Source organism: Saccopteryx leptura, chromosome 2 (genome assembly GCF_036850995.1).
Source record: "Saccopteryx leptura isolate mSacLep1 chromosome 2, mSacLep1_pri_phased_curated, whole genome shotgun sequence".
Taxonomy (NCBI): domain Eukaryota; kingdom Metazoa; phylum Chordata; class Mammalia; order Chiroptera; family Emballonuridae; genus Saccopteryx; species Saccopteryx leptura.
Genome location: NC_089504.1, coordinates 149,111,524 through 149,130,739, shown reverse-complemented (window position 1 = coordinate 149,130,739; position 19,216 = coordinate 149,111,524). Strand labels below are relative to the sequence as shown.

The 19,216-nt window shown below is 41.1% G+C and overlaps 1 protein-coding gene across 2 annotated transcripts in view; it reads right to left on the bottom strand.

Moving 5' to 3' along the window:
* Positions 1-18,827, bottom strand: part of MSRB3 (methionine sulfoxide reductase B3) — a 174,091-nt gene extending 155,264 nt beyond the window's left edge. The window contains exon 1 of one of the 2 annotated variants that reach the window (XM_066369042.1): positions 18,590-18,827. In XM_066369042.1, coding sequence (XP_066225139.1) covers positions 18,590-18,812 — 223 coding nt within the window. In that variant the 5' untranslated portion in view covers positions 18,813-18,827. The remainder of the gene's footprint in view (positions 1-18,589) is intronic. The other variant, XM_066369043.1, reaches the window with a different exon arrangement.
* Between the last annotated feature and the right edge of the window lie 389 nt (positions 18,828-19,216).

The following is a 19,216-nucleotide window of genomic DNA, read 5'->3' as shown; positions in this document are numbered from 1 at the left end:
ACTTTCTCTGATTATGGTTTCTTACCTGCATAATATAGAACATAACACTTACTTCGTTAAGTTTTGGAAGAATTAAATGAAATAACGTTACCGAAAGTAACAAGCAGACTGTTCAGTGAATTTTACTTCCTTAACTGAGAAGGAAAAGTAAGAAGAGGTCTGAGATATCATGCAGATATAGAGCTAGAGAATGAGAGATGGATGTGTGTGTCAATAGAGTTTAGTTTAGTTTTGAACAGAGTAAGAATGAGGTGATTGTCTAGCACAGTGATTTTCAATACGTGTGCCGCAGCACACTGGGGTGTCAAAAGAATTTTTAAAATATGCAATACCTGACTATTTATATAGGGGGCACTGACCTCTTTTTCCTTAGATTGATGCTGCTTCCCTCCTCTCTACCCTGAGGCCACTGCTGTCTGAAATTTAAACTACAGTAAACCTAAACTCTTCTCTTCTCCCCTTTATCACACTGAAAGGTTAAGAAAAACACACCACAAGGAAGACTTCTTATTCACCAAGCCAGGCAAACCCATGTCACGAGCATCTCCTACTCTATTTAACAAACATACTGAGGATGAAGTGAGACACAAGATGCCGTGGTTGGTCCCTGCCACCATGAAGCTTACATATTAGTGGGAAAAGCATTATTAGCAAGTGCAATACAGATCACAGAGAGACAAAGAAGGAATAAAATAACAGCAAAGCTGTCTAGTTTAGGAAGCATAAAAACGTGTGCCTGGAGGTAGTATTTAACATTTAAACTAAGAATCAACTAAGAATTGTGTTGCCCAGATTAAGAAATTAAGAAAAAAGTGTTCCAGACAAATTAAAAGATGAGCATCGGCCCTGAGATTAGAGTGAGGATAGCCCAGTGAAGGTTAGGAAGGAAGAGCAGTGTGGCTGGAAGGTGTGAAGAAGAAAGGGGGAGGCTGACAAGGCAGCCCGATGGAGGTACACACATATATGAATTTGGGACCTCATCCTAAAAAGAAAGGGAAATAACCTAAGCAAAGTACAGTAAACGATCACATATGCAAATTTAGAAGATTACCATAACTGAAAGGTGGGAAATGAATGAGGGTGGCATAAGACCATAGATAGTGAGACTAATTACGAAGCTACTGCAGAAATCTAGGGAAAAGATTGATATAGAGAACAAAGTAGAAAGACAATTTAGGAGGACTCCAGTTTTGGCTCAGGCATCTGCACAAATGGTAATACTATATACTAAGCTAAGGGAACAAGGCGGGAAACTTAAGCTTGGGCCAAAAAAAAAAAAAAAAAAGCTCCGTTTTTGACATGTTGAAGATGCAGCGATCCAAATGGAGATGATATAGGAGCAGGTGGGTATATTAAACTGTGGCTTAGGAAACAAAACTGGGTATACAGGTAGACTTAGGGGGAGCTAATTTTATACAGACAGAATTTAAGCCATGGAGCAAATAAGATTGCCTAATAAAATGTGTAAAATGAGTAAAGACAATGTCAGAGGCCTGAGGAACTTCAACTCTTAGAGGTGACCTGTAGAAAAAAGAACTAGCAAATAAGAAATAGCAAGAAGGAGCAGTAGCCAGAGAAGGGAGAGGGATAGCAAAGTGTTGTTTCAGAATGACAATGATGATGACGACTAGGCTGATGATGACGATGTTACTACCAAACATTTACCATAAATAAATTCCACAGAAGAAACTGTGCTAAGTAACTAAGATATATTATCTCATTTAATGATTTCAACAACCTATGCAATAGGAACAATACTATCTACAAGTGAAGAAACCGAGCATTGATAATTTAATTAATTTTGCCTAAGATGACAAATCTAACAAAACAGTGTTAGAAACCAAGAGAAAACACTATTTCTTCCCTGGCTGGATAGCTCGGTTGGTTAGAGCAGTGGTCCCCAACCCCCGGGCCGCGGACAGGTACCGGTCCATGGGCCATTTGGTACCGGTCAGCAGAGAAAGAATAAATAACTTACATTATTTCCGTTTTATTTATATTTAAGTCTGAATGACGTTTTATTTTTTTAAAATGACCAGATTCCCTCTGTTACATCCATCTAAGACTCACTCCTGATGCTTGTCTCAGTCACGTGATACATTTATCCACCCCACCCTAAAGGCCGGTCCATGAAAATATTTTCTGACATTAAACCGGTCCGTGGCCCAAAAAAGGTTGGGGACCACTGGGTTAGAGCATCATCCCGAAGCGCAGAAGTTACCAGTTTGATCAATGTTCCTGTCTCTGTCTCTCTCTATCCCTTCCTCTCTCTCTGAAATCAATAAAATTTTTAAAAAGAGAGAGAGTGACTAATTTCTAGGAGTGAGTGGCCAATGTATCAAATGCTCTGAAGTTGAAAAAACAAGGACCAAATTGAGTCCTTTGGGTTTAATGAAACGAACACCATTAGTGGCTCCAATCAGAGCAGTTTTAGTGGAATACTGTGGACGGTTCTTCTTGTTTTTAGTCCCTGAATCCAATCCATCAGCAATCCATCACTGTGATCCAAACTATTATCAACTCTTACTGGGACCAGTGAACTATCCATAAATGGTTTACCTGCTTCCATATTTGAACCCCCACACACATACACACACACAATCCATTCTCTCCACACAGTGACCAGAGTCATTATTTTTATTTTACTATATATATATATATTGCTTAATTTTTCTTAAGTGAGAAGCAGGGAGGCAGAGAGACAGACTCCCGCATGTACCCTGACCTAGATCCACCTGGCAAGCTCCCCATGGGGCAATGCTCTGCCCATCTGTGGCAGCTGCTCCATTGCTTGGCAACCGAGCTATTTTAGTGCCCAGTCCATTCAGCCATCCTCAGCGCTTGGTGTCAACTCGCTCCAACTGAGCCATGGCTGCAGGAGGGGAAGAGAGAGAAAGAGAGTAAAAGAAGGAAGAGGGGGAGGAGTGGAGAAGCAGATAGTCGCTTCTCCTGTGTGCCCTGACTGGGAATCGAACCTGGGACATCCACATGCTGGCCCGACGCTCTAACACTGAGCCAGTCGGCCAGGGCCCAGAGTCATTATTTTAAAATGTAAATTAAATCTTGACACTGCCTGCCTAATTCCCCTAATAGCTCCACCACACAGAATTATATCTACACTCTTATACTGGTCTAAGAGCCCTGTATGATCTGGCTCTCCTCTTTGCCCTCAACTCTAACCATTTTCCCTCTTGCTCCAACCACAAAATGGTGTTCTCACTCTTACTATAAGAGGTTGTCCTGGTTCCAAAATGAAAATGAACGTCCCTAGTCTCTCTATTTCATACTGTATCCCCAGAGATTAATTAGTACATGACATGTAATATAAGTTTAATATGATACATATTTTTGGATGGATGATGACAGAGAAAGAGAGACAGCAAAACTGTAAAAAAAAAAATAGGCTTTTTGTTTGTTGTTGTTGTTTGGGTTTTTTATGGGAGTTGTTTGTTTGTTTGTTTTTAAGTGAGAGGAGGGGAGATAGTGAAACAGACTCCCCACATGTGTTCTGACTGGGATCCACCTGGCAACCTCCGTCTGGGGCCAATGCTCAAATCAACTGAGCTATCCTCAGCGCTCGGGACCAACACTTGAACCAATCAAGCCACTGGCTATGAGAGGGTAAGAGAGAGAGAAGGGGGCAAAGAAGGGAAAGAGAAGCAGATGGTCACTTCTCATGTGTGCCCTGATTGGGGATTGAACCTGGGACGTCCACATGCAAGACCAACACTCTATCCACCAAGACAACCAGCCAGGGCTATTTGTTTTGTAAGGTGAGAGAAATGTAAGTATGTTTAAATAAGCGATATAAGGAGATTACCCAAGACCTTGGGAAAACTTGAAGACATCATAAAGTCACAGAATGTAAAAGAAAAAATTAATCAATTAGAAAATTAATCAATTTAGGGGAAAAAATAAAGCTATATAAGGAGGTTATGATACAAAGGAATTTTATCTCTATATACAAGATCTTTTGATTCTATAATTTGAGAGGTTAGAGAAAATCAGTAGTTTCCAACCACCATCAAGAACTTCTCTTTATTTTTTTCCCTCATGATCTCCTTTGGTAATTTAACACTGAAAGGGAGTTCAGATTCGCAATTACATATGTCTGCTTAGTAAAATAATTATACTAAACAAATACATCTTATTTGGAGAATCCAAGGCTCAAAAAGATTAAAAGATTCATATAAAGCCACATAAATATTTTTTTTTTAATTTTTTTTTTTAATTTATTCATTTTTTAGAAAGGAGAGAGAGAGGGAGAGAGGAGAGAGACAGAGAGAGAAGGGGGGAGGAGCAGGAAGCATCAACTCCCATATGTACCTTGACCAGGCAAGCCCAGGGTTTCGAACCGGCAACCTCAGCATTTCCAGGTCGACGCTTTATCCACTACGCCACCACAGGTCAGGCCACATAAATATTTTTTAAAAGAGGATTTCATTTTCTTAATATGAAAAAACTGGTTAAATTAGCATAGGAAATTAATGAAAGCAATTCCAAACCATGGACCAAAAGTAAAAAAATTGAAAAACTTTAGAATGATAATGAAGAAGGCACAGTTTTGGTTTTCCCTTCCTTTTTTTTTCTTTTGCAAGAGAAAGAGAGAGGGACAGACAGGAAGAGAGAGAGAGAGAGATGAGAAGCATCAACTCATAGATATGGCACCTTAGTTGTTCATTGATTGCTTTCTCATATGTGCCTTGACCAGGGGCTCTAGCTGAACCAGTGACCCCTTGCAACCTTGGGCTTAAACTGGTAATCTGTGCTCAAGCTGGATGAGCCTGTACTCCAGGCGGCAACCTCGAGTTTCAAACCCGGATCCTCAGCATGTCAGATCAACACTCTATCCACAGCACCACTGCCTGGTCAGGCAGTTTTCCCTTCTAATTAGAAATAAAAAGCAATAGTAAATCCTAGAGAATTGGGGGTAGGAGGGAAACCTGTATAAGAAAGTCATAGTCTAACCATGAAGCAAATTGAACTGTGGCATGACATTAAACAATTGCTATTGTACAGGAAAACCAATTTGAACATCACACTAGGGTCATTCCTTTTTGAATGTGACAGAAACATTTAGTATCTTCAAAAGTTAAATGGGGAAAAAGTAATTAAAAGAAAAGACTGCATAGACTCTGGAGCCAGACTGCTTAGATTTAAACAATAGTCATACAAATTACTAAATGACTCTGTACTTCAGGCCCTAGGCTTAATATATGAGTTATCATGACACTATTGTACCTTCTTGATAAAGTTGTCATGAGCATTAAATAATATGTGTAAATAATAAATATTTATAGTAGTGCCTGGCTCATAGGAAGATCTGTATGTGAGTATTTGCTATTATTATTAGGAGTATCATTATTATTATTTGATATTTGGATGAGGAAGCTAAAAGCAATGGGAAACAACACAAAAATTTGACTCCACAGGAAAACACAAGAACTCTAATGTGCAAGGAGCAGAAATAAATTAAAAGTAGAAAAACACACAGATAATTTTTAAAAAGCCAATATTTTAAAAACGAGTTAAATACCCCAGTATGGATTACATGAACATAATGTCAAGGGGGGCGAAAAGCAAATCACGGAAGTTACCCAGCAGATGATACCATTTACAGGAAGTTCCAAGGCCCTGGCTGGGGGCTCAGTGGATAGAGCATTGGCCTGGTGTACGGACGTCCTGGGATCAATTCCCAGTCAGGGCACACAAGAGAAGTGACTATCTGCTTCTCCCTACCTCTTTCTCCCCCTTATCTCCCTCTTCACCTCCTGAAGCTAGTAGCTTGACTAGTTCGAGTGTGGCCCCAGGCACTGAGGATAGCTCGGTTGATTCAACAAAGGCCCCAGACAGGGTTTACCCGGTGGAGCCCGGTTAGGGCGCATACAGGAGTCTGTCTCACTGTCTCCCTTCCTCTCACCTAAAAGAAAAAGGAAAGTTCCAAAACATACAATAAACAATAAAATATAGGGAGGTATATCAATGATAAAACTATAAAGAAAGGAGTTTATCAGTTATCATTTGTATTAAGTATAATAAAAAATGCATGACTGTCGAGACCTGTGAGCAAAGGAGAGATGAGGCTGGTAGAGGTCAGACAGGCAACTTCACTGTTTCATTTCTGCTGAGGGGGTACCCAGATTTTTAAAAATTATTATTTATATCTTATGTAGATATTACATAATCTCTGTGTGAAGTATTTTAAAATAAAGGGGCAAAAACGAATACATTTTAAAGGCAAAAGAAAATACTTAAAGAGAAAGAAGATATGTTTTTTTAACATATCAATTAAAGGTTTTTTTAGCCTTAAAATTCAATGAGAAAATCTTCATTAATAATAAAACTAGTTTTAAGAGTTAAATATATTTCTACAATGTCAACGGCATATTTTACTAGCAGTGTACCCTAATAAAAGAGAACTTTCCCCATCTTAAATATATCATCAAGCCTAAAAAAGCAACTCTTAGCTGTACCTTTAGAACTGACATAATATCTAGTGCTTAATGACATTACTTCTGATGGGATAGTTAATATGATGCTTCTAAAGCATTGTAATCTAGCCTCTAAATAAATACTAAATCTTTAGGTTATGTAACTTTGCTTATGGATCAAATTACTGGGCACACTAGCCTACAAACATAAGATCTTCATCAAACATAAGATCTTCGTCACAGAAGAACACTTCTATTTGGTGTCACGAAATAGACAACTTGAATCCCACATAACAAGAGAAGACATAATCTTGTAGAATTTATTAACCAGGTATCCATTAAAAATTATGAAAGCTACTTGAAGACTTTAGACAACTTGTAAACTACAGAAATTTTAAAGCAAAAGCAACATCAGGTATTACCCAGCCAATGTGTTCACTTTGCAGATGTGAAAACTGAGGCACAAAGAGCTTAACTGCCTTAAGCAAGAACTCGACTAGGAAAACCCAGTCTTCCAATGTTCTTTTCAGCACAGTACACTGATTCCCTTGCAACATGAATATATACACAAGAATGCAAATATGCTCATGCATATGCAATTTTTCAAATGGTTCTGCCCACAGTTAAACATCTTCTGCCTTCAACCTATCCTCTTCCCGGGACCCTAACGTGGTCTGACTAGAAGGCATATTCACATACTAAGAAGCCAGGGGCAAAGACTACATACAACACATGCACTTCTTTTTCATTCTCAATTACTGTGAGGCCCTGACGGATTGTGGCACCCCACTCATTATCTATCTAACTAATCCCTTAGACTCCATACAGAGAGATATGGCCAACCCTTCCTTACTCACACACCACTAATCTGAGATCAAATAAGTATCTATCTGTAGTAGTCACTATAGATCTCTCCCAATGCCAACCACACCCAGATCCTGTGACAACCAAACACAATGCATAAACAGGAGAAACGACAGAACAAACATAAAATCCAGGGCTGTCCTGATATTGTTTTAAAAACTCTAACATGTAGCACAGGCTTATTTTCAATTTTGCCTTAAATTTAAGATACTTACTTCCTAAAGGATTGGTTGGAGTTTTTGTTTGTTTTGAGGTTTTTTGTTTGTTTGTTTTTGTCTTTAAATAAAATAGTGGACTCAAGACACCACAAAGATTCATTGTGCAATTTATAGTAATAAAAGGCAGTTATGCCATGGCTAAAATGAGACTTCTGTAGGTATATACCTGTATGCAAGACATCTACTAAATTCCACCTTTAAAACAGTATAATAACCCTAAGAATGATGCTCATATATTTGAAAATATAATTTAAAAAATATTTATATTTATATACTGATCTGTGAGATAGTTTGATAGCTCAGTCTTGGCATAAAGCACATGCCTGGCATAAAACAAGCAAATGATGTAAGAGAGTCTTGAGGAGTTTTCCTGTCATTCAGTTATGGCTCAAATTTTTAAATAAAAGTGAGACCACAATGAGCAGCTGAAATTTGGGAGCATAAAGTCCCTGAGTATCCACAAAGCAAGAAATCAAGTATTGTCTACAAACTCTGTTAAATCATAATTTCCACATATGTTTTCTTTCCATTTCCAAAGATAAGAGAATGCTTTTATATTTTTAAAAAAACCATTTCAAATGTTATAGTGGCTTTTTGCTATTATGTATTTTCTTAGTCCACAGCTAAAAAGAGGAAAAGTAGCACAGAGGAGGATCAGTTTTTTTAAAACTGAGTTGGAAATTACTCTTAATCCTGTATACTACATATAAATCTGTCTCTTTGGACATTTTATTAACAATGTATTATTCTTAGAAACTTAGAATCAGAACTTTACTGTTGGTCAGGAAGCCGGGCCCTGAGAACTCATTTCCTACACCAGCATTCTTCCTCTATTTCAGCTCCATGTTTTGCAAACCTCTACAGTCTGTGCACATATGTCCCACTGTTCTCAAATCAGCACACAGCTGGGTAACCCAATCATACAAACGTCAGGTACCAATGCTGCCCCAGGCAGTGCCAAAGGTCTGGGTACAGGTGGCTGGTGGTCAGCTCAAGTGTATAGGAATCTTGCAGGTAGAACTTGAAGGGATAAGAGGATAAAAGCCTGGTCATGGTAATAAAATGTGCCCATAAATGACAGAAAAAAAAATGCCGAAGACTCCATCTGGTGGGAATCACATCTGCTTCACATTCTTGGGGAAGGTGAAGGGAAGAATGGGGAGGAGACTGAGCAGAATGTGTATGTTCAAGACCAACTGAACAACTTCTAGGAAGCTGGAAGTGCCAAGGAGAGCAAGGCTTGATGATGATGAAGACATTTAAGATGGTAGTCCTTCATCTTAAGAAAGATAGGAAGCCACTGAAGGATGTTAAGCACTGAAGTAGCAGCAACAATTTTGCAGTTTAGGAAGGTTATTCTGGCTACAGTATCCTTTGTTCAATGTTTTCCATGTACTGGAATGAGTAAATGTGATGTTCCCTAAACAAGGAAAGTTCAGAGACAAAATGCCAACCACTGAGTGGGCATTTTTTAAAGCCAGATCTAACTGCCTTCTTTTTGATGCATTTCCTGTGCCCTTCCCCTACCCCAGTTCAACAGGTTTTCTTCTTCCCTTTATTTTTAACCTTCCTTACTCACACATGTGTATCTCCAGCCCTGATCTCTCCAAGTTAGTCTCACATTTCTGAGTCTACTATAAATCTTCACATGAATGTTCTACTAGCTCCTCAATTGCACTAAATATAAACATTTATATTATACTTTTTTACCCCCACCCACAACTCTGCTCTGAGTTCACATTCTATCTATTGCCATCAACCTGGAACACTGAGGTCACCAGTTTGAAACCCTGGGCTTGCCTGGTCAAGGCACTTATGGAAGTTGATGCTTCCTGCTCCTTCCCTCATTCTCTCTATCTCTAAAATGAATAAATAAAGGTATCAATTGCCCAGCCTTAACATCATCTTTTCTTTATTCCCTCTTTCCCCATATCCAATTAATTGGTTTTTTATGTCTGATCTACCCCAGTAACACATCTCCAACCCTGTGGCCACTACTCTAGTTCAGGTCTTCATTCTCTGAAAAACTCTTAGAACCCTTCCATATTGGTCCAATGCTTTCTTTCCCAATTCAATTCATTCTCTGAATTAAGTAGATAATAAATCATATAATTTGACTCTACTTATGACATTTCAAGGACCCCAAAATTCCAATCTCATAGCTTACTAACCCAGTCTAAAGTTCTTAGCCAAGAATTAAAAGTGTTCCATGGTCTAAGCCAAACCTAACTTTCCATCTTTATACTTTGTGTTCACACTATTCCCCTTCATATATGCTCCATTTTTTCTTCTTTACCTACCCTCCTATATGATCTGGTAAATACTGGGTGCTCAACAAAAGTTGACTTCCTTCCACATGAGTTTGCTATACTCTCCTTCCCCAAGCCATCTTTTCAGGAAAATATGCTATCGTTCTATGTATTTGACCCTCACACAAGAAATCAGAATATTCATGGAAAAGCCTATAAAATCTAGGAAATAGACAAGGACTGAAAAAGAAGAGTGGTGTGACTGAGCTCCAACGTCAAAAGAAGAAGGTGACAACAAAGCAGGATGCCATAAAAGCTTCAGATCATTTGGAAAAGCTGAAATCATTATACCTGGGACAGTGGATCCTAACAGCCTATCAGAATTCTTCTCAATAACTCATTGGTCAAATAGAACTTACAGTGTAGTAAAAAAGATGGATACATATGGTCTTCACAATGCAAGATGATAAAATAGTGCTCCAATCAAGGTACAAAATGTCTTAGAAGAACAAGGGAAGGACAAATTCTAAGAGTTATCTTAGAACACTTTACAAATACCATGTGACAGAGGCCTAAAGGATTTTGTAGGTTGTGAGAGAAAATTATTCCAAGCAGCAGAAATAGTGTAAAAGAAAGGCAGAGGTGGAAATGCTAGACATGTGAGCAAAATAGAAAAATAAATGATGAACTTTTGTCCTTAAACTATTACTAATTTGAATGTATCTTTCATGTGAAGTTTTACTAAATTTACTTTTTTTAAATTTTTTTTCTTTTTTCTTTTTTATTGAATTTATTCAGGTGGCACTGGTTAATAAAATTATGTTTCAGGTGTACAATTCTATAATACCTCATCTGTATATTGTATTGTCACCACCCCAAGTCAAGTTTCCTTCCATCACCATTTCTCCCCCTTTACCATCTCCTACCTCCCTCCAATCTCCTCTCATTTTTTATTTTGCGATTATAGTTGACATACAATATTACTGTAGTTTCAGGTGCACACCCCAGTGATTAGACATAATATAACTTACTAAGTAATTATCCTGAGATATCTCATGCTCATCTGACACCATACATAGTAATTAGAATACTTATTACTGAATGTAGTCCCTATGCTGTCCTTTTTATCTGTAAAACTTCTGTAACTATTAATTGTACTTCTTAATCCCTTCACCTTTCTCACCCATCCCTCCGACCCCTCTTCCATCTGGCAACCAACAAAATGTTCTCTGTTGGTCTGTTTCTCATCTGCTTGCTCATTTATTTTGTTTCTTAGACTCAATTGTTGATAGATATATATTTATTGACATTTTTGTTGTTGTTGTTCACACTTTTAATCTTATGTTTTCCTTTTCTTGAAGACGACCCTTTAACACAGGGGTCCCCAAACTTTTTACACAGGGGGCCAGTTCACTGTCCCTCAGACTGTTGGAGGGCCGGACTATAAAAAAAACTATGAACAAATCCCTATGCACACTGCATATATCTTATTTTAAAGTAAAAAAACAAAATGGGAACAAATACAATATGTAAAATAAAGAACAAGTAAATTTAAATCAACAAACTGACCAGTATTTCAATGGGAACTATGGGCCTGCTTTTGGCTAATGAGATGGTCAATGAGCTCCCCTCACTGACCACCAATGAAAGAGGTGCCCCTTTCGAAAGTGCGGTGGGGGCCGGATAAATGGCCTCAGGGGGCCGCATGTAGTTTGGGGACCCCTGCTTTAACATTTCATGTAACATTGGTTTGGCGGTGATGAACTTCTTTAGATTTTTACTGCCTGGGAAGCTCTTTATCTGTCCTTTAATTCTAAATGATAGTTTGGTCATAGGTCCTTGGTTTTCATTACTTTGAATATGTCTTACCAATACCTTCTGGCCTCCAAAGTTTCTATTGAGAAACCAAGTGACAGTCTTATAGGTAACTAACTGCTTTTGTCTTGCTACTTTTAAGATTCTCTCTTATGGCCCGGGCGCTGGGGATGGCTCCTTGGCCTCTGCCCCAGGCGCTAGAGTGGCTCTGGTTGGGACAGAGCGACGCCCCAGAGGGGCAGAGCATCGCCCCCTGGTGGGCGTGCCGGGTGGATCCCGGTCGGGCGCATGTGGGGGTCTGTCTGGCTGCCTCCCGGTTTCCAGCTTCAGAAAAATACCCCCCCCCCCCAAAAAAAAGATTCTCTTTGCCTTTAACCTTTTGCATTTTAATTATGATGTGTCTTGTGTAAGCCTCTTTGGGTTCATCTTGTTTGGGATTCTGTGCTTCTTAGACTTGTATGTTTATTTCCTTTACCAGGTTAGGATAGTGTTCTGTCATTATTTTTTCAAATAAGTTATTAATTTCTTGCTCTCTCTCTTTTCCTTCTGGCACCCCCAAAATGTGAATATTGCTGTACTTGAAGTTGTCCCAGAGACTCCTCATGCTATCTTCATTTTTTTGAACTCTTTTTCTTTGCTGTTCTGATTGGATGTTTTATGCTTCCTTATATTTCAAATCACTGATTTGATTCTTGGCTTGATCTACTCTACTATTGATTCCCTATAAATTATTCTCCATATCACTTAGTGATTACCTCATTCCTGGCTGGTTCTTTTTTATTGTTTCCATGTCCTTTTTTATGTTGTTAAAGTTCTCACTAAGTTCATGGAGCATCTTTATAACCAGTGTTTTGAACTCTGCATCTAACAGATTACTCGTTGGCTTTTTGTTTAGTTTTTCCCTAAAGTTTTATTTTGTTCTTTCATTTGGCACATGTTTCTTTGTCTCATTATTTTGGCAGCATCCTCGTGTCTGACTCTGTGTATCAGGTAGAGCTGCTACATCTCCTAACCTTGGTAGAGTGGCCTAATGGAGATGTCCCGCTGCGTCCAATGGCACAGGCTCCCCAATCACTCAAGCTGGGCACTTGAGGTACACCCTCCTGTTGTAGTTGAGCCTTGATTGCTGTTGGCATATCAACGGAAAGGATTTACCCCTGGGCCTATCAGCTGTGAGGAGAGGCTTCTACCATCTTGGAGGATCAGTTATGTTGGTGACTGCCCATGGAGCAGAACTTACTTTGGTGAGGCTCTGGTGCCCACTGAGTCTGTCCCTTAAGTGTGTCATTTATGGAGGTGGTTGAGAGGTACTTCAAAGTGGTCTGAAGTTGTCCACCAAGTGTAATGAATGGTTCTGGGGCCTCCTAGGAAGTGCAGGTCAAGGTCAGCTGCCACCTATGTTCTGCCTGGGGCCTCCTGGAATGAGCTACAAAATGATCTTCAGATGGCTCCTACTTGTGCCAAGCTTGGAGGTGCCCAGGAGAGGACAAGCTGTGAACCAAGGCTGGCTGCTGCTAATGCCAGGCCTGGGGCAAATTAGTAAGAGGTATAGGTCACATTGAGGCCAGATGCTGCTTGTTTGAGAGATTTTAAGAAAGTTTGAAGCATGAGCCCAGTCAAGTCATTCATATAGAAAAGTCACTTGGGTGAGCCTACAAGCTGGGTCTCAGGAATCCCCAGGGTGAAGAAAACAGTGATAGCCAGGTTGATGGAGACTCAGTGATGGTGCTCAGTAGCTCTGTGGGGGAAGGTCTCAGCAAAGGAACAATGGCCTCTTCCAGCACTCTCTCTGAGAGAAAGCTGCCCCTCCAGTTCTCAGTCTGATGCCAAACAGTTCAGTTCCTTCTCATATGGTCCTGGTGTTTTTCAAGCTGCAGCCCCAGCACTGGCCACTGGAACTCAGAGGGAATGAGTTTGAATAAGTCTGTGCATGGGCCCTTTAATAGGAACACCAGACACTCCAGCAGCCCTCCACCTCACTCAGCCACAATCCCTGCTGATTTTTACAGCCAGAAGTTATGGGAATTTCTCTTCCCAGCACTGGAACCCTGGGCTGGGGTGCCTAATGTGGGGCCCAGACCCTTCACTCATCAAGGGGAACCTCCACAGACACGATATCTCTCCTGATTTTTATCTGCCACACGTGGATATAGGACCAGCTCATTCTGCATCTCTTTCCCTCCTACAAGTCTCGATGTGGTTTTTTCTATATATCTTTAGTTATAGGACTTCCACTCAACTAGATTTCAGGGGGATCACTGTTCTGTAGTTCAGTTGTACTTTTGATGTGGTTGTGGGAGGACGCAAGTACCATGTTTTCTATGCCGCCACCTTGACCAAATCTAATGAGTTTATATACTCTTAAGATCTTTTTGAGCTCAGCATTTTAATTCAGTGAATTCCAGAAAATCATCTTCTTCCATGAAGATGATTATCTGGAGGATGGGTAAGTTGTTATTAAACAGGATTTTCCCAAGCTCCATTGTAATTCCTGCATGTGGTGCTATACTCATTTTATTCCCTACAGGCCCTCTCTTCAGCACTGATGTACCAGTATGAATGAACTGATCTAACGTCCTAGGATCCCACTGAGGGTATCACACTCTTTTACACACACATTGAAATCAAGAGGAAAAAAACAGCCTGACCAGGAGGTGGTGCAATGGACAGAATATCAGACTGGGATGCAGAAGACCCAGGTTCGAGACCCCGAGGTTGACAGCTTGAGCACGGGCTCATCTGGTTTGAGCAAAAGCTCAGCAGCTTGAGCCCAAGGTCGCTGGCTCCAGCAAGGGGTTACTTGGTCTGCTGAAGGCCCACGGTCAAGGCACATATGAGAAAGCAATCAATGAACAACTAAGGTGCTGCAACGCGCAACGAAAAACTAATGATTGATGCTTCTCATCTCTCCGTTCCTGTCTGTCTGTCCCTGTCTATCCTTCTCTCTGACTCTCTCTCTCTGTAAAAAAATAAATAAAAAATAAAACAATTTTTTTAAAAAGTTCATAAAAAAAGAGGAAAAAAACATTTTAAGGACTAATAACCCCATAATAGAAAAGGTGATAATGTAAAAACCACGAAAATGTCTGTACTACATCTATAAAGAACTCTAGAATTAGAAGAGACCCAAACTGTGTCTATCAGGTTCTATCAGTTTAGGATCAAGGCTGAATGATTAAGCCTCTCTGTAAATACTCAGGAGGCTTTGAGAAGCCACACTCAACCATGAGTACAAGAAAGCAGAAATAAAATGATCAGCAAATAGAGAACAATGAAGCAAAGAAAGGCAAAGACTAGAGAGACTGGTAAAGTTGCAGGTTTTCCAGTCCCTGGTCCCTAATAAGGCTTTGTCTGCATTTGGCTTCTGTCAAAGTACTTTCTTTCTTTTTCCTAGAGCTAGTTCAAGTTCATTTCTCTTACTTGAAGCAGAAGCTTAAATGAGGAAATAACCAAAATCCTCCATAAGGTCAACTGGTTGATACATTAGTGGTCCACCTTTTCTATACTTTCCTCTTTATTTGTATTTCCTCAAAATCCATAAATATGACTGTGGTAGCCCATGGAAACAACTATATGAACAGAGACCCAGGATTGTGCTGAGAATTTTAAAAGACAAACCCATCATGCCCACGAAGGAGAAAACATAAAAATATTTAAGAAAAAACCTTGAGATATCAGATATGCAATCATAGATGCTAACAACTAGCAAATTAAATAAATAGCTATCTGATTACCCCTCTATTGAAAGCCAATTTAATTCTGAATAAACCAGATGGGTAGGACCAATTCATTCTTCTCTGAGGTATAATCAAAAAGTGGAAACCCATATCGGGCATTTCATCTGGAATGCCCACAAATAACTAGCCCCAGTTCTCCCAACCACAGAAAGGTTTTGGCACTCTCCAGCAGTATCCCTGAGACCCAAATTCCAAAACTGAGTACCAAGCCATCTTAGGGCCTGTGCTTATCTATCCCCAAAGAGTGATTAGGCATTAACCCTATGATGTAACTAGAACTTTCTGGTATCAGGTAAGGGGAAGACATTTACAGAAGCTTAATATTATGGCCCTCTGTCCAGGAGTGTGCATGTGCCAAGTACCAAGATGTTTCTGAGGCAGATCCAGGCTCCCTGAAGCTGGATCCACTCCCATCAGACCTGACTACAAGTAGACCAGTTTAACATGTATAACAAGTCACAATCAGACACTTGAATCAGTGTAGTGGGTGACTGCAGGATTACAGACACAAAAACAATATTATAAGATCCTAATGTTAGCAGGGACTTGAGGACTATGTTCAACTTCTTCATTTTACAGAGAAATCAAACATCAGGACCAAATTCATCAACCAAATCCATAACTATACTGAGTAACACAGGTGAGATAAAAGTCATAAAGATTGTGACCAGATGATGACAGAACCAAAAAGCATTTGGTTCTTTATTTCAACTTTATTTCCTAAAGTTGCTCTTAAATGATTAAAATTTTATTTTTAATTTAAAAAGGAATAAATGTATTAGAAAATTTGTAGAAACTACTTTGGGATTTTTTTTAATTTTGCTACTTGATTTTAGCAAAACAGTAAAAATTTCTAACCAATTGATTAACATTTTAGTTAAGATATTAGAACAATCACCTTTAAAAGCAAAAAATAATAATAGTAGTAAAATAAAAAGAAAATGGGTGGTGATGTCATGATGTCTGTCGCATGCTTGCAACCTTGGCAGACAGGGAGGTTAGGCACTATGACAAAATTCTAAATGGCTGATAGTTATTTTAATATTAAAAAAATTCTAGATATTCACATAAGGGTCTAATAAAAGTCACTGGAAATTAGACTTATATATCAGCTGGAAACAAAATTAAAAGAATAAATGTTTCAATGATCTAAATATATAAACTTGTTCAAAAACTGCTGGCAAGAGTCCACAGTATGGTGGATTTGGTCTTCAAGGACTGCTTTACCACAGTATTAAGTCAACACATCACTGAGAGAAAAACAAAAAAACAAAAAACATACATTTATTCCCTGTACAATCCATTGTTTGTATTTTCTAGAAGGCCAATGATAAAACGTGAAGTTAGAATTTGTGTTTCCAAAGAAGTGCTATTAAATTTACTCCTAAAATGGGAATTCATAAAAAGTAGATCTTTTTGAACAAAAAAAGCAAGTCTTTTGGAAAAAAATATTAACCAGAAATAAATATGAAATTGATATCATTACTTAAATTGATATTTATAAACTGCACACTTAATAAAACTTAAATATTTTAATAATTTCCCATTAATCTGAATTGACAGTTTTTTAAGTAACATAAATCTTGAAGATTTTTTTAACAAAAAAAACTAACTTTTAAAATCTATTTTCTCACCTGACCAAGTGGTGGCACGGTGGATAGAGCACGGGCCTGGAAGGCTGAGGACCCAGGTTGGAAACCCCAAGGGTCCCCGGTTTGAGCGTGGGATCATAGACAGGAGCCCATAGTCGCTGGCTTGAGCCCAAAGGCCACTTACTGGCTTGAAGCCCAAGGTTGCTGGCTTGAGCAAGGGGTCACTGGCTAGGCTGGAGGTTCTTTCCCCCCACCCCCAAGGCACATATGAGAAAGCAATCAATGAACAAATAAGGTGCTGCAACTATGAGTTGATGCTTCTCATCTCTCCCTTCCCATCCGTCTGTCCCTGTCCCTGTCTCTCTAAATAAACAAATAAATAAATAAAATCTATTTTGTTAACAATGCTGCAAATGAAAATATGAAGAGAGAGCCAGAGAGTGCTGAATACATATAATTGAAGTTTAACAGAGTCAGCTTTCAACTAATTTATGAGTCCTATTCGTTAGCATTATCTTATTTTCAACAGTTTGATCTATTGGTGGCAATAACAAAAGCAAACTAAAATCCCTAAGAAATCTCAACTCAGGAATTGTAACTTCTGTTCCTCTATGCTAGATAAAAGAACTGAGAAGCTTTGATGACTAGTTATATACTGATCACAAAATATAAAAGTTGACGAAATTTCACATTAACCTTAAATTCTATATTTGTACTTTAAAATAATTAATTTTTATAATTACCTTATATTTAAATTTTCTCTACTGATGTTTTCCATGATTTAAAGAAAACTATACTTAAAAATCATTTTAATAATTAAAAATTGCCCTGCTTGATAGCCTATATTCCGAAACCAAATAATAGAATGACATCTTTCATTCATATTGTTTGACTTGAAATAGTGCCGTGTAAAACTTTAAAACAAACTTGGTTGCTTTTTTCCGCTTAAAAACAAAACAAAACTAGTACCTGGCAAACTCGGGGTTTTGTTCAGTTCTGGCCTATTAAAACACCAGCCGGGCCCGCGGGAGCTTGAACCGGCCGCGCGGTAGCCGCGGCGGACAGGCGGTGGGTGCGCCCCTGGGTGCGCCCCTGCTCGGCTCCTGCCCGCAGTCCGGCGCTGCCCCCCGAGCCGCCGGCGCCCCACGCCCGTTCCCGACGCGCAACAGGAGGAGCGGGCCTGGCTGGCACGTTCCCACGCGACCGGGCCCGTTATACGAGCGGCCACCTCGGTGGGGCCACCCTGCCTCAGGGCAAGGGGCTCCGGGGGCCCCGCCGCGAGCCGCGCGCCGCGCGCCCTCCGGAACAGGGGACGTGTGCCCTGCCCCGCCTCCGGCCGGCTGCCCGCCAGGCCCCTCTCTCGGGGCCCCGCCGGGCGAGAGCTTGCCCGGCTCAGGTTCGCTCCGAGGACGGGATAAGGTGTCAGCGCGGCGGCCAGGCGCCTCCCGTCGGCGGGGGCGAAGCCAGCCCTGACCTCGTTCCAGCCTCCCCTCACAGCCCGCGCGGGGCGCTGCCCTTCCGCGCCCCTCCTCGGCTCCGGGGTGGGGGTGGGGTGGGGGGTCCCCGAGGAGCTGAGGGGGGCGCAGCCGCCGCTCGCGGGGGATCGGGGTCGCGGTCCCGCTTCAACTCAGCAGGGTCCGGGTGGGAGGGGTGACGGGTAGCCGAGAGGGAGCCCAAACTTACCCGGGTGCGCGGCTCCTCGCGCCGCGGCCGCGGCCAGACAGAGGCAGAGGCAAAGCGAGAGGGGGCGCGGGAGGGTCCGCCGCGGGCTCATGGAAGAACCCGGGAGCCGCCGCCGCTGTCCGAGCCTCTCTTCCTCCCTCCCCAGCTCCGGGCGACGGACGGGGCGGCGGGAGGCATGACGGGAAATTCCTGGGCACGGGCAGCCGAGTCCAAATATGAGCATATGAGAGGAGCGAGGGAGGCCGGCGGAGCGCGCCCGCCGCGGACGGGGCCCGCTGCCCGGCCTCGGCGGCCGCCAACTCCCTCCTCCTTCCCCATAGCCGCACCAGGCCGCTGGCTCGACCCCGACAGGGAAGCCCTCAGCCAGGGGTACGCCTTTCCAACAGGGAGGCCTAAGCGCGGAGCCGAGCATCCCTCCCACGGGTCTCACCTGAGACCCCGTGAAGGGGTAAGAAAGAGAGAAGCCACCATTAGGAGGCCGGACAGCAAGCCAGGGACCTGTGGGGAAATGATTATGGGGTTTGGGGAGACTCTTGGGCTACCCCTAATCAGTTGTGAGCTTTGGTAGTAAGGAGATAAAAAGATCTGACAAATACTTCTCTAAGTGTGGGAGGATGAGACTGGAGC